Source organism: Poromitra crassiceps (assembly GCF_964638095.1).
Source record: "Poromitra crassiceps genome assembly, chromosome: 1".
Lineage (NCBI taxonomy): Eukaryota > Metazoa > Chordata > Actinopteri > Beryciformes > Melamphaidae > Poromitra > Poromitra crassiceps.
In genome coordinates, this window is record NC_139623.1 from 92,515,828 (window position 1) to 92,530,535 (window position 14,708).

General features: G+C 46.4%; 2 protein-coding genes across 2 annotated transcripts; both read right to left on the reverse strand.

Annotated features, from left to right (window-relative positions):
• Positions 1-2,618: 2,618 nt before the first annotated feature.
• kiaa1143 (KIAA1143 ortholog) lies at positions 2,619-6,511 on the reverse strand. The gene is made up of 3 exons (XM_083638754.1): positions 6,344-6,511; positions 5,615-5,759; positions 2,619-3,951 (listed from the first exon to the last, which is right to left on the reverse strand). Exons 1-3 carry the CDS (start codon positions 6,458-6,460, stop codon positions 3,716-3,718), a joined length of 498 nt encoding a protein of 165 aa, XP_083494880.1. The 5' UTR covers positions 6,461-6,511; the 3' UTR covers positions 2,619-3,715.
• An 882-nt stretch (positions 6,512-7,393) lies between these two features.
• pomt1 (protein-O-mannosyltransferase 1) lies at positions 7,394-14,589 on the reverse strand. Its single transcript, XM_083641087.1, has 5 exons — positions 14,523-14,589; positions 12,530-13,772; positions 11,709-11,921; positions 10,896-11,301; positions 7,394-7,824 (listed from the first exon to the last, which is right to left on the reverse strand). The coding sequence occupies exons 2-5, from the start codon at positions 13,731-13,733 to the stop codon at positions 7,485-7,487; spliced, it is 2,163 nt and encodes a 720-aa protein (XP_083497213.1). The 5' UTR covers positions 13,734-13,772; positions 14,523-14,589; the 3' UTR covers positions 7,394-7,484.
• Positions 14,590-14,708: the final 119 nt, after the last annotated feature.

A 14,708-nucleotide genomic window follows, 5' to 3' on the forward strand; every position in this document is an offset into this window, starting at 1 on the left:
GAGGAACCAAATGCAAGGGTTTTATTTAGAGCAAATCCCTTTGTGGATGGATAACCACCAGACAGGTGTAGACCAATAACAGATGGTAGATACAGATGATTTTACCTAAACACAAAAAGGTATTAACAAAGGTTTCAAACAAACAAGGGAAAACTTCAACTGTAAAGTAATAATACATCTAATTCAAATATACAAAGGAAATGACTAACTATAACAAGACTTACTGTCAATGATGCATCTGCACATTGGTGACCATCAAGGGAAGGACAACGCAGCCTCCTCCACTGCTGTCTGGAGCCTACTGAGCCTCACCCAAACTGTAGGCTGCTCAACATCGCTCGGTTAGTTAACGGACCAAGTAACGTTACATAATGTCATTATTGAGTTGTGTGCATTATCAACATAACAATATATCTTTGCAAGTTACAGAATAATTATCTACGCTATCCCCAGTTATAAAGGAATGCACGATATGTATTGCTGGCCATAGGCTTGGCCAATTGACAGCGCCAGTGCGTATGGGTGGGTCTGTAAGACATATCCCATTAAACAACGTTAATTTCGATGCATAACATTGCTTATCACTAGGCGATAAGCTGTGGTAGTAAGCCGAGAACTGCATTTTAAAACTAAAATATAACTGTGTGTTGCAGATGGGCACAGAGCAGTCCTGACAGCGGGGCTTTCACGCAGTTCTCGCTGTCTGTCAATGCAAAGCTGACTGCTTTCTGCCTACACGATGCGCGCGCAGCTCAATGTTGACAAGCTGTATAAGGGGTCTATAAAATCTCTCTTTTTTAGCACTCTTTCTAACTATAAATCCACTTCTGTTTTAATTTCCTCTCTTGCCCTCTTTTCACCACACCGCGGACACTGTGTGCACTGTAAAAATAAACAAAGGTGGTGTTGTGTTATGTTGTTTTGTTGAAATGTTACGGTAATACGGTAAATGGGAGCTTCCTCAAACAGCCAACAATCCCCTCTGTGCGTGAACCCTTACATATGGTAATTACGGTAAGCAAACGGCCACTCGGTGACCTCCAAAATCGATGGATTTTACAGGTTACACAGCTTCATCAGCACATTTTATGTGCATTGCTTTGCTGCTTGTTTTTTCGATTATTTTTTGGTAAAGCACCTTGAATTGCCTTTGTGTATGAAAGACTTGACATCATTGGCGGAAATCAACCGGTTACTCCTACCGGTTCAAAGTTCATCAGCAGCCCGGAATCACAACAAGACGAGCAGTAGAAGCAACTCTCTCTCACTTACCATGGGGAAGGTACGCAGAAATTCACACGACGCAGCTTTCAAGTTGAAAGCAGTCAATCTCGCATTAAAAGAGGGAAATAGAGCAGCAGCGCGTAACCTGGGCATCGACGAGTCAATGGTGAGGCGTTGGAAGGTGCAGCAGGAGGAACTGTCTCAGTGCAATAAGACCAAAAAGTCCTTCAGAGGTCATAAAAGCAGATGGCCCGAACTTGAAGATTCCCTTGAAGATTGGGTGTTGACCCAGAGAGCAGACGGCCGAGGCGTTTCCACGGTGCAGATCCGACTGAAGGCCAAAACAGTCGCCACCGAAATGAAAATTGAACATTTCATAGGTGGCCCATCTTGGTGCTTCCGATTCATGAGACGAAAGGGACTGTCCGTCCGGGCGAGAACTACTGAACAACTCCCTCCCGACTACCAGGAGAAAAGGTTCCAAAAGGCTGGACTGCTGCGGGATGAAGAGGATGACGCCGCCACAGCTGGCGCTGAGGGCCGTCAGAGGCTTCAGAGGCTGTTCGATGCCGATAAATTGCCGTTAAATGTTAGGATAGCATTCTTGTGAATGCTCTATGCTTATGTATCTGTCCCTATAGAAATAAACTTTTCAATCAATCAATTTGGGTGATGTACTCCATCAAATTGCTGTAGCGGGCTGTTATAAAGCTAGAGCAAAGTTTCTGGTGTCATCTGAATGGAAGAATTACTACATTTTGAATATGAAAAATATAAATGTTGATATAATAAACTTTGATGACCAGTCCTTTTCATCAAATTAGTAGCTATAATTGGGAGTGATGGTGTTACAGTAGGATACTGGTGGAAGTGCACGGTCACAATCTGGCTCTCTGGTAGCGAGGATGTTTTTGTGTGGCCCTCTCTATCATCAAAGTTGCCCATCCCTGCTGTAGATAATTAGACGGGTTAGGATGCACTGCCATGTCTTCAGATGTACTTAGAGCCAAAGGTCATGGACAGTCATGGGGCAGTGATTCCAGATTTGCCTTTACATTTTCTGAATGTATCGTCACATCAGTAAAATTGGTTAATGATTTTGTGTGTTTGGATACGTCCCGCCAATTTAAAATGTTACTTTTTTCTCTTTATAGTAATGGATGTTTGTCTGGATGTGCACACTGTTTGAGAAAGTGAGTTCTGTGCATGTATGAATATGAAATAATTAATCCAGAATAAATCAATCACCATATTCAGACTAATCACTGTATTTTTCTGTGTGAATTAGGCAGTTATATACCATACTTTGGGTGCTAATAGATTCCTTCTGATTAACGTGTTACTTAATTAGAAGATAAGACCATGATGTATATACCAGCAGCACACAGTAAAACAGTAAGGTTTTAATATCGGCTGTTGTCTAATTGGTTTAATGTTTTACATTTAAAATGTTCCAGCCAAAAGCCTTCTCTAAAAAATGCGTACAACAAAAGCACATTCACATACAAAAAAAATCCAATTGCATTAACAAGAATGCATGACTAACATGAACAGTCAAGGCTCCATCTGCGAAGCTAGTATATAATCATAGACACAATGAACCCATTCAATGTATAAAAACTCACTACTGAGTACTCCAGACTAGTTGCAAACATCACAGTTCTATTGACACCTTAGATGAAGTAAATGAAGATGAGATCCTGATTCAGACACAAATGATGAGATCAGCAGATCTTAACATGTAGTGAGTCCTGTCATTTAGAATGCAGCATCTTCAAAAGATCATTTGGGGTTCCTACCGGTTCTTGAAAGTTTGTGAATTTGAGAGAGAAAGAATCAAGGCCTTTTTTGACCGACATGGGTCATTGAAAGTACTTTAACTTCTATATTTTGTGCAAAAACAGAAATTGGAGTTCTTTTGATATATTTTTTTAAATAATGTTAAGCACAGTTGAGAAGTGTTCACACATACAAGCCTCTTTTTAATTGTCTGTGAGCTTCTGCCTGATAGTTCTCATTATAAAAATTCCCTGTTGTAACAGTAATTAACCTTGATCCGTGTCTTAAACGACGCTCTGTTGGGTCCTTGAATTTGAGGGAATTGGGCCTAGAAAGTCCTTGAGTTTGAAGTTTAAGGTGTGGGAACCCGGTAATATTGCCTTAGTCACACACAGACAGTCACTCACACACACACACACTCACTCTCTCACACACACACTCACTCTCTCACACTCTCACTCACACACACACACACACACACACACACACACACACACACACACACACACACACACACACACACACACACACACACACACACACACACACACACACACACACACACAATAAAAACTGTGTTCTGAATCCATATGTCAGGGTAAATGTAATGACTTGTGAATCTATTTGGGAAGATTCCTGCCGTCTCCCGTTTCCCAGAGTGGAAGCCCCCAACAAAAGTTCCAGTCTGGATTCTGCGCTGTACCAGCCTCATTTAGTCCTCGTCTTCGTCCTCATCCCCTCCAAACGACAGAAGGCTATTATTTTTTTTTACTTTCTTTCCAGACTTCTCCTCTTTCTTCTCCTCTTTCTTCTCCTCCTCCTTCTTGTCTTCTCCCTCACTCTTCTTCTTTTTGCTGGAGCTGGCAGTGATGCCCTGGAATTTGTCTGAGGAGGAGCGCTTGGCCGGCTTCTTGAAAAGGATTTTACCATCGGCAGGAGCTTCATCCTCTGTGGACACAGACAGATGGATGCATGTGATTCAAAAGAGACATGCTTCACAAATAACTGTACAATGTGTGGGTGTACAGATGCTCGAGCATCGACATGTCCGAGATACGGCCCTCCAGACTAGGGATGCACGCAATTAATCGAAGCTTGATTACTTGCTCGTTGAGAATTTACTCGAGCATGTGAAAATGTACTCGATCAAAACAAAACAAAAAGCAACGTGCATTCTGTCAGTAGAACAGTGTTTTCAAATCATTTTTCAATGATCCTCCAGAGGGCGCAATGATATCACTGTAACAGACTGTTCAGTGTGTATGCGAGGCTCTGTGGATGTCCCCTCAGAGTTACCGTAGAACAGGAAGTGCGGGGACTTGTATTGTTGACGAGAGGCGGTGTTGACGAATGTGCTAACGCTAAGCGCTAGCTGTCTGAGAATAAATGTGAAAGCGTGTTATAACGTTACAGCCTGACTCTCGTTTATTGTTTTATTAACAAAGTGTAAGTAATCGGCTACATCACTATAGCCCTTTTCAGACAAGTCATAAGATGCTCTACTTGAACAGTGTTCATTCGGATAAATTGGCTGGCTCCTCTTCCTCAAACCTGGAGCAACTCACCATCAGCGAGGAAGAGGAAGAGTTGCGACGCACGTACAACAACAATCACTTGAACAATGTTCATTCGGATCCTAGTCTCACCTGGACTGGAGCTGAGCAACTCAGTGAGGCATCAGTGTTAGCTGCGACGCACTGCGAGCAGGAAAAATAAACAATCTGCGGTAAGTGAACCCCTGTTGGACCTAGGCAGCGGCCGCGGCAGGGATTCTGGGCACATGTTGACACGTCTAAAAGTTATGCCTCTACGTTTTTATGTGTTTCATATCGTAGGCTATGCTATGCAATGCTGTGAGAAATATACAATAAGTTGCTGCTGTATAAATAAAAGTTTTATTGATGAAAAAACGCATTTGGTATGGTTTGGAAAATTTTGGATTTTTAATTACAATTACTCGATTGATTGCTCGTTAATGTTACCAATGATCGATTTCAGAATTTGTGGAAAATATGCATCCCTACCCCAGACGGTTTTATACGGCCCCGACATGTTTTGGGTGGAGGGGGTATAAGCCCTCCGTAGCAACTTGTAGGCTACAGGGGATGATAATTCCTATGCTCTGCAGCCTACAAGTCGACAGGAGGGATTTTAAAGGTGGATAACCAGATCCACGTGGGGGGTGGGGCGAGTACCCTAACAGCTGAAACATTACATGAGTACTGACGTTACAAACGAGTACTCAAGTACCCGAGTACTCCTGCCCATCGCCCCCCCCCCCCCACTGCTGCAGCTTGGTTGGCTGCCTTGCTGCATTTCCATCTTCAATTGGTCGATTTCAAAATGGCCAATTCTCTCGTTGCTGCCGTCCGTCGCTCATCACCTTGCAAAGCATGCTGGGATACCTGCCGTCAGGACATCCCGAACGACAAGACGAGAGGAGTGGCCAAAATCAAAATGGACAATTGAAGACGGAAATACAGCAAGGCAGCCAACCAAGCTGCAGCAGCGGGGCAGGGCTTGACAGGGCGAAGGCGAGACGAACGCCCTGTATCGCTTTCGGTGGGCAGGAACCTTGAGACATAAAATCATGGTTCAAGCTCAGTCTTACCTTTCTCTGCCCCCTCACGCGTTTCGTCTTTGATCTTCTTCACCTCCTCTGCGCTCAGATCTCCTTTCTGGATGATGACAACCTGCGGTAACTCGTCCTCACGGTCACTCCCGCTGTCATCATCTAGTGTCGGCATCACCTCCCGCTGCAGAGGACGATCATGGAATATTATGCATGGTGAATTCATAATATTAACTTTGGTTGTCTAGCACGTTTCATACAAAGTAGCAACTCAGAAGTGTTTAACAGTAGCATGGTAAAATCACAAAAATACCAAATTGAATACAAATGTTTAATGCTAAGAGTAATATAAATAACAAACAATAATAATAAAAAAATCTATACAAATAATAGTAACAATAATTGCCACTAAAAACATGTTTAGATGGCATGACTTGCCAGGGGGTTAACGTTAGAAACACGCAATGAAATATATTTAATTCATCGTACATATGAACGTTTCTGGTAAAGTCTGTGATAAAACAGACCCTAGCTAAGAGAGAGAGCTGAGTCGTAGTAGTCATTTTGGTGTAACGCTAGTTTAGTGAAGGTGATTGGAATGAGTGGCTGAGGGTCACATCGTTTTAACAATATGTTGCGATTCTGTTAACGCTGTAAGGCCAGTACCGATACGGGGCTAGGCACACACTAAAATAATCAGAGATTTCCCACAGATTCAAGCTACGTTAGCCCTGGCTGCTAACACAGCTAGACAAACCGAGGGGATACCTTGGTGTCGACCGTCGGTCCCTCCTTGTATCCAACATCACTCTTGAATTTCTTTAGGAAGGATGGCTCCGCTGGCTTCACCCACGACACGGCAGTTTTCTTGTTGTTCTTGTTCATTGCAGAAGAGCGAAAGAAATACAAGCGCCTATATGAAATTACTATGCAAAGCTTGGCAGAAACCAAAAATACGTCATCAATATGAGCCGGTGCGAGTCTTCTTCTTTCACGTTTCCGGTAGTGTACTGTAGGACGTGACGCTACTAGGCGTATTACTGCCCTCTTGCGGAGGGCAATAATACTTTCATGCTTTTATGAAAAAAGAACATCATTTTCACATCACCTGGACGGCCAGTGACTGAAAATGTTTCTCCGATTTGAGGTATAGTGCAGAATTTCGGCCACAGGAAGTGTAATTTTCGAGGTAGGAAGTTCATCTTGGGCTCAAATTGAAGCTTATGAACTTGGGCAGTTTTGTAAATACAAGTGAGGAAGTGATATTCACCATCAAGTGCTGGAAAATATTCATTTTTGAGGAGAATTTATAAAATGGAAAGTTTTGTGTGTGTGTGTGTGATATTCTAAAATAGAATTGCAGCAAGCCCCAGAATCTTATTTTGCTACCCTACCTCTGCTTTGCTATCCTACCTAACAGGAAATCATAGTGGAAAAAAGGTAGCTGAAAACATCCTGAGGAGGGGGGCTGGCTCCAGGCCTATTACTACACTATCGTTTGGCTTGGCGCATGTCCTTTCAAAAAAATATACATCATCAATATGAGCCGGTGCAAGTCACATGGCTTCAAGCGCTAATGTGATTATTATTATTATTTTTTCAACATAAAAATTAAATTTTTCTTAATTTTAGTATCATGTCAGTATCTTGTGATTTATTTTGACACTTTTGATAAGGTTTGGTAATTTGTAACAAGACACCCGTGACATCACAGTGAGTTTATTTCATATTACTGTACATGAAAACAACAAAAATCTGGTTAAAGAGTTAAACAGCAACATCCATTGACTTCCATTAGAATAACAATTTAGTGTTTCATCGGGGCGGCGCTTCTGTCTCTCTGGCGTTATTATGGAACCCACCATAATAACACCCGGGCTCCATAATAACGCGTCTCTCTGACTGTCTGTCATCGTCTGCGGTACAGGATATCCCAGGATTCTCTCCACTTCAGGTCTTGCAGCTGATTGGCTGACAGCTCCAGGTTTCCGTAGGTCAGAGGGCAGAAGGTCCGGTAGGCCTGGAAGACAGACGCACCCCCGGCCAACACACACACACACAGCGCCGTGCGCTGAGCGGGGCTGCTCAGCAGGTGTGTGTGTGTGTGCTCCAGCAGGGCGGGGGCCAGCAGCAACAGGAAACAAACGGAGGGCAGGTAGTGATACAGGAAGAGGGTTTTCTCCAGCACCAGGAACGGCACAAAGTTCACCAGCCATCCGCCCAGGCACAGCCAACCAGAGGCCAGGAACCTGGAGAGAGAGACAGAGGGATGTTCAGGCACAGCCAACCAGAGGCCAGGAACCTGGAGAGAGAGACAGAGGGATGTTCAGGCACAGCCAACCAGAGGCCAGGAACCTGGAGAGAGAGACAGAGGGATGTTCAGGCACAGCCAACCAGAGGCCAGGAACCTGGAGAGAGAGACAGAGGGATGTTCAGGCACAGCCAACCAGAGGCCAGGAACCTGGAGAGAGAGACAGAGGGATGTTCAGGCACAGCCAACCAGAGGCCAGGAACCTGGAGAGAGAGACAGAGGGATGTTCAGGCACAGCTAACCAGAGACCAGGAACCTGGAGAGAGAGACAGAGGGATGTTCAGGCACAGCTAACCAGAGACCAGGAACCTGGAGAGAGAGAGAGGGATGTTCAGGCACAGCCAACCAGAGGCCAGGAACCTGGAGAGAGAGACAGAGGGATGTTCAGGCACAGCTAACCAGAGACCAGGAACCTGGAGAGAGAGACAGAGGGATGTTTAGGCACAGCCAACCAGAGGCCAGGAACCTGGAGAGAGAGACAGAGGGATGTTCAGGCACAGCCAACCAGAGGCCAGGAACCTGGAGAGAGAGACAGAGGGATGTTCAGGCACAGCTAACCAGAGACCAGGAACCTGGAGAGAGAGACAGAGGGATGTTCAGGCACAGCTAACCAGAGACCAGGAACCTGGAGAGAGAGAGAGGGATGTTCAGGCACAGCCAACCAGAGGCCAGGAACCTGGAGAGAGAGACAGAGGGATGTTCAGGCACAGCTAACCAGAGACCAGGAACCTGGAGAGAGAGACAGAGGGATGTTTAGGCACAGCCAACCAGAGGCCAGGAACCTGGAGAGAGAGACAGAGGGATGTTCAGGCACAGCCAACCAGAGGCCAGGAACCTGGAGAGAGAGACAGAGGGATGTTTAGGCACAGCCAACCAGAGGCCAGGAACCTGGAGAGAGAGACAGAGGGATGTTCAGGCACAGCTAACCAGAGACCAGGAACCTTGAGAGAGAGAGAGGGATGTTCAGGCACAGCCAACCAGAGACCAGGAACCTAGAGAGAGAGAGAGAGAGAGAGAGAGAGAGCGAGAGAGAGAGAGAAGGATGTTCAGGCACAGCCAACGAGAGGCCTTAGGAACCAGGAGAGAGACAGAGAATAATGTTCAGGCACAGCCAACCAGAGACCAGGAACCTGCAGAGAGAGAGAGAGAGAGATAGAGAGAGAGAGAAGGATGTTCAGGCACAGCCGACCAGAGGCCTTAGGAACCTGGAGCCGAGTGCACCAGCTGGGCGTACGCCTAGGTGTAACGCTATGTCCGACGTAGAACTCAAAGTTAAGACTAACTGATTGCACTTGTGATCAAATTCCATGCATCTTGTTTCTGTTTGTTTGTGTTGGCGCTGTTAAATTTAGCTGGGAGAACGTTTCTATGCTTTGAATACAACTCTATGAGTTTGAGCTGAGTTGGAGCTGTCTGTCAGCTGTCTCGAGCTCGTCTGAGAGAAGTGTGTTGCTTGGCAACAAGCACGTATTCACGTGGACACGCATGTCCGCAGCCTAAAGACCGGGCGCAGCTACGACCGTGGTAAGTCAGTCTTGGTGCACTCAGTGTAAATTCAAATCACAATGTCGGGCGTAGCTAAGACCGGCGTAACAGTTAAAACCTACTTTTTTACGCCCAGCTGGTGCACTCGGCTCCTGGAGAGAGAGAGAGAGAGAAAGATGTTCAGGCACAGCCGACCAGAGGCCTTAGGAACCTGGGGAGAAAGAGAAGAATGTTCAGGCACAGCCAACCAGAGACCAGGAACCTGGAGGGAGGGAGGGAGAGAGAGAGAGAGGCCAGGAACCTAGAGAGAGAGAGAGAGAGGCCAGGAACCTGGAGGGAGGGGGGGAGAGAGAGAGGCCAGGAACCTAGAGAGAGAGAGAGAGAGAGAGAGAGAGAGAGAGGCCAGGAACCTGGAGGGAGGGAGAGAGAGAGAGAGAGAGAGGCCAGGAACCTAGAGAGAGAGAGAGAGAGAGAGAGAGAGAGAGAGAGAGAGAGAGAGAGAGAGAGAGAGAGAGAGAGAGAGGCCAGGAACCTAGAGAGAGAGAGAGAGAGAGAGAGAGAGAGAGAAGAATGTTCAAGCACAGCCAACCAGAGACCAGGAACCTGGAGGGAGGGAGGGAGAGAGAGAGAGAGGCCAGGAACCTAGAGAGAGAGAGAGAGAGAGAGAGAGAGAGGCCAGGAACCTGGAGGGAGGGAGGGAGAGAGAGAGGCCAGGAACCTAGAGAGAGAGAGAGAGAGAGAGAGAGGCCAGGAACCTGGAGGGAGGGAGAGAGAGAGAGAGAGGCCAGGAACCTAGAGAGAGAGAGAGAGAGAGAGAGAGAGAGAGGCCAGGAACCTAGAGAGAGAGAGAGAGAGAGAGAGAGAGAGAGGCCAGGAACCTGGAGGGAGGGAGAGAGAGAGAGAGAGGCCAGGAACCTAGAGAGAGAGAGAGAGAGAGAGAGAGAGAGAGAGAGAGAGAGGCCAGGAACCTAGAGAGAGAGAGAGAGAGAGAGAGAGAGAGAGAGAGAGAGAGAGAGAAGAATGTTCAAGCACAGCCAACCACAGACCAGGAACCTGGAGGGAGGGAGGGAGAGAGAGAGAGAGGCCAGGAACCTAGAGAGAGAGAGAGAGAGGCCAGGAACCTGGAGGGAGGGAGGGAGAGAGGCCAGGAACCTAGAGAGAGAGAGAGAGGCCAGGAACCTGGAGGAAGGGAGAGAGAGAGAGAGAGGCCAGGAACCTAGAGAGAGAGAGAGAGAGAGAGAGAGAGAGAGAGAGAGAGAGAGAGAGAGAGAGAGAGAGAGAGAGGCCAGGAACCTAGAGAGAGAGAGAGAGAGAGAGAGAGAGAGAAGAATGTTCAAGCACAGCCAACCAGAGACCAGGAACCTGGAGGGAGGGAGGGAGAGAGAGAGAGAGAGAGAGAGAGGGAGAGAGAGAGAGAGAAGAATGTTCAGGCACAGTTGACCAGAGGTCAGGAACCTGGAGAGAGAGGATGTTGCACAAGCTGGTCAAAATAATGGCTGACAATAATAAAGTACTCTATCTAACCTGGACCAGGCCACATCAGGCAAGTCTTTGATGCCCCTCCTCCTCCTCAGCAGGTAGACCAGTGCCAACAGCTGATAGGCTGATAGACTGAGGTTGGCCACAGCCCACGACACCGGGTTACCAATCAGATGGATCTGAGCATTGGTGGATGGGTGGAGCCAGTAGGCGATGTTGGTTTCCATGGTAATCCATTCCAAAGGGGAGGAGCTATATTTGTGTTCCGATTCTTCCTGTTTCACCGTCAGCATCTTCCACTGTAGCTCCAGGAACTTTGCAAAGAAGGAGATGTTTCGGTCGATGTCGATGTGAGTCGGGGAGTGAAGCTCTGCCTCCCTCTCTTTCTGCTCCTGACTGGTCCCGTAGCGGTGCTCCTCCACCGTCCAGCTCAGGCTGCTCTGATGACCTGCTGCAGGACAATGTAACAATACATCGTGAGACAGTTACAAAGCGATACAAATGTGTGAAGATTCAAATAGGTGAGATGACAAATGAATCGTGATGCTTTTTTCAGTTTTTCTTTGACAAAGAAAAGGAAATATGCACTCATTGCAAAGTTTGTGTTTTTGCCGTTATACACTACCTCAGAAATAAAAAGGGATTCTTTAATTTGAGAAAAGAAGAAGAAAAGACAAGAACAAAATACAGTTTTTGTGGTTTTTGTCTAAGAAATAATTAAAGGAATCTTTTTCAGTCATAATTTCTCTGCAATCTGATTTTGTTATGAAAAAAAAGTGAGAAAATCATATCATGAACTCAGTATCCTGATTCTGAATCGTATCGAATTGTGAGTTGAATGTATCGTTACATCCCTACCTGCTGACACTTTATCAGCCACAACCTCCAGCTGACGGAAACCCCAGTCAGGGAGAGACACACCGCTCATCTTCAGGACGGCCGAGGTATTGACGTGAACCAGTCGCACTTCAGAGAGGATCGTCTTCCAAACCTCTGACTCCACCTCCCTGTTGGAGATGTCCACTCTCCACAGGTCCTGCACCGGCATGGAGACATTGAAGTCGATGTAACCTGACATAGGGTTGGGGAGTAATGGAATACATGTGTTTAAAATACAGTTTTTAACATACAAAATATGAGTACCTGTACTCAATAACAGCTACAGTTTAGATTTGTGGTATTCTGAATACAGTTACTGTCTTAAAACAACTAGATTACTTTAAGGGATTACTTGATTTGTTTGGTTTGTTTTACTTGCTCTAAAATTCATATGAGGCGCATATTTCCCATAAACAGATGGAAAAAATGTCCAACAATTTGTGCGCGTGCAGTGTACCTGCCAGTGCCACACACCACAAGAGAATGGCAATGTCAGAGGAGACACACAATCAGGACACTCTCAGGAAGGTGTTTTTGACACGGAAATATAAATAACATTTGACTTACAAACATGCTGAAGAAATCACAACATTACATCAGTGTGTGTCCTGACCACATTGACCTCACTTTTGCATACATTTTGACCCAGACAATTTGAAGTATTCCAAAAGTAATCCAAAGTTAGAATATTAGAATAAATTACTTAAATTGATTCATATAATGGAATACGTTACAAATGACATTTGAGGGCATGTATTGTGTAGTGGAATATGTTTGGAAAGTAACCTCCCAACACTGACCTGACACTTCCTGGGCATGTGGGCTCATGGGAGCTGCTACATCATGGCTGTTGAGGAAGCGGGAGGTCATGCCATGAAGGAGCTGGACGATGTTGCCGTGTCGAATAGGACGCGGGGGGTTGCTAACCACCAAGTCCTGCCTGCCAGGGTCTTTGATGATCCACCAGTTGTTGACATCTTTAAAGGGATAACAGGTGACCTGCTGCTGGTGAGAGCTGCCTCTACCGTTATCATACCTGATTGGGTAGTTGGCTTTGTGGGAGTGGAGCCAGCAGGGGATTGGCTGAGAGGTGGAGCTTCTTAAGGTCACCTGACTGCCGTACGCAACTTCTAGTGGCTGACCCTGAGTGATCCTGGAGAGACCGCCCTCCAGACTGGCCTGGAAGGCGGAGCTCATCAGCTGGTCATGCGGTCCGCTGCGGTGCAGAATGCTCAGATGGACGTAGAACCAAAACACATAGAGCAGCACGGGAACCAGCAACAGACACACACACCGACACACACACTGCACACACACGCTCAGATGACTGACAGCTCGGTCTCCAATCAGCTGCCAGGTGTGCAGAGAGGCCACGCCCAGCAGCAGCAGGTAGGAGAACACGCCCATGTACTTCACCCCCACAGCTCCAGCGCAGGAAGCTCCAGACAGGAGGAGCCAACAATATCTAGACCAGGACGTGTTGGGAGTGTTGTGGAAGCGCAGGTAGGAGAAGAAGGCCAGCAACTGGAAGAAGATGAGGACCGACTCCAGTAACATGAAACGGGACTGGACGATCAGAGAGTTCTCCAGCAGCAGCAGCAGTGCAGCTCCCAGGGCGGTGCAGTAGGAGTAGTGTAGCTCCAGGGTCAGCATGTAGACCAGAGGGACGCACAGCGCCCCGCACAGTGCCGGCAAAAGCCGGAGGCTCCACACACACATGCTGCTGGGATACTCCGCTCCAATTCTGTTCCACATGAAGTTGCCGTCGAAGCCTCCCAGGTAGGCGCCGAAGGCCAGGATCATGTGACCGAGTGGCGGTCCGCTCTCGTCGATGAAGAAAACTCTCTTCATGTAGAGAGACACAAACTGGCCATAGTAGACCTCATCGAACACCACGGCGTTGGGGTAGCCCAGTTGGCTGAGCCGCGTCCAGCAGGCCAGCAGCGTCAGCAGCAGCAGGACCAGGTCCACCTGCGCTGTCACCAGCAGGGGGAGCTGCAGCATCACGGCTCCCAAACCCCGAGGATGATCTGTCAGGCTGTCCTTTAGTAAGATGGAAAATTCAGGAACATATTTTAGAATAAATCTGTTGTTTTTACTTGCTAAAAACCACATCCACAAATGCAAATCAAATGGGTCTAAAAAAATGTGGGAGGCGGCCCTCCCCAGGGGGGCTCCAAACAGTTTCAGGGGAGGCTCAGTGAATGTAAGTGAAAAAATATTACATTAGTTATCAAAATGAGACCACATAGAATAGCCTAAATTTGTGTGATTTGGTTAAAGAGATCTGACTGTTTTTCCCACTTTCCCAGAGTCAGAAACAAATAAATGCTTTCCGACAGACCTTTTTATGTATTTGATGTAGTCTGAATAGTCAAACAGCAACATCAGGCTATCTTGGCTCAATTGTTGAGTGTCTATGAGGTCAAATAATATAACCATGATCCCATATGGAATTAAGCAAGGGCAAGCCCTTTTCCAAGATTTGTCTGGGGGCAGGCCCACATTCTTTGACTTTGAAAACTCCTGGTCTAAACCATTATCCAATATTACATTATTAACCATTATCATCCTGTATTGAATGATCTCAAGGCTACCTCAATAACCTGTGAGCTTGGACCATCATTTTGACTGAAGTGGGTGCTATAATGTGGACTGTTGAATGAATTGGTTATTTGTCTGATGTAACCGTGAGCCATGTATTTGTAGATGTGTTTTTGTGTGTCCTATGTATTGTATGCTATTGTCTGTAGTAATGTAATGTCTGTAAAATATGTGACTCGGGTGGTTTACCGTTAACTCCTCATCCTGCAGTGGTTCCCTCAGCTCCCCGTTTTGTTTTGTTTTTAGTATTTCCGGTATCGAGGTAGTGAGGCGCACGTGGTCAGACTCAACGTCATCGTTTATGCACGTCACCGGAAAATGTGTTTTTGCCGTCCAAAAAAATAAATTTAATTTGTCGATTTGTTTTAATGTACC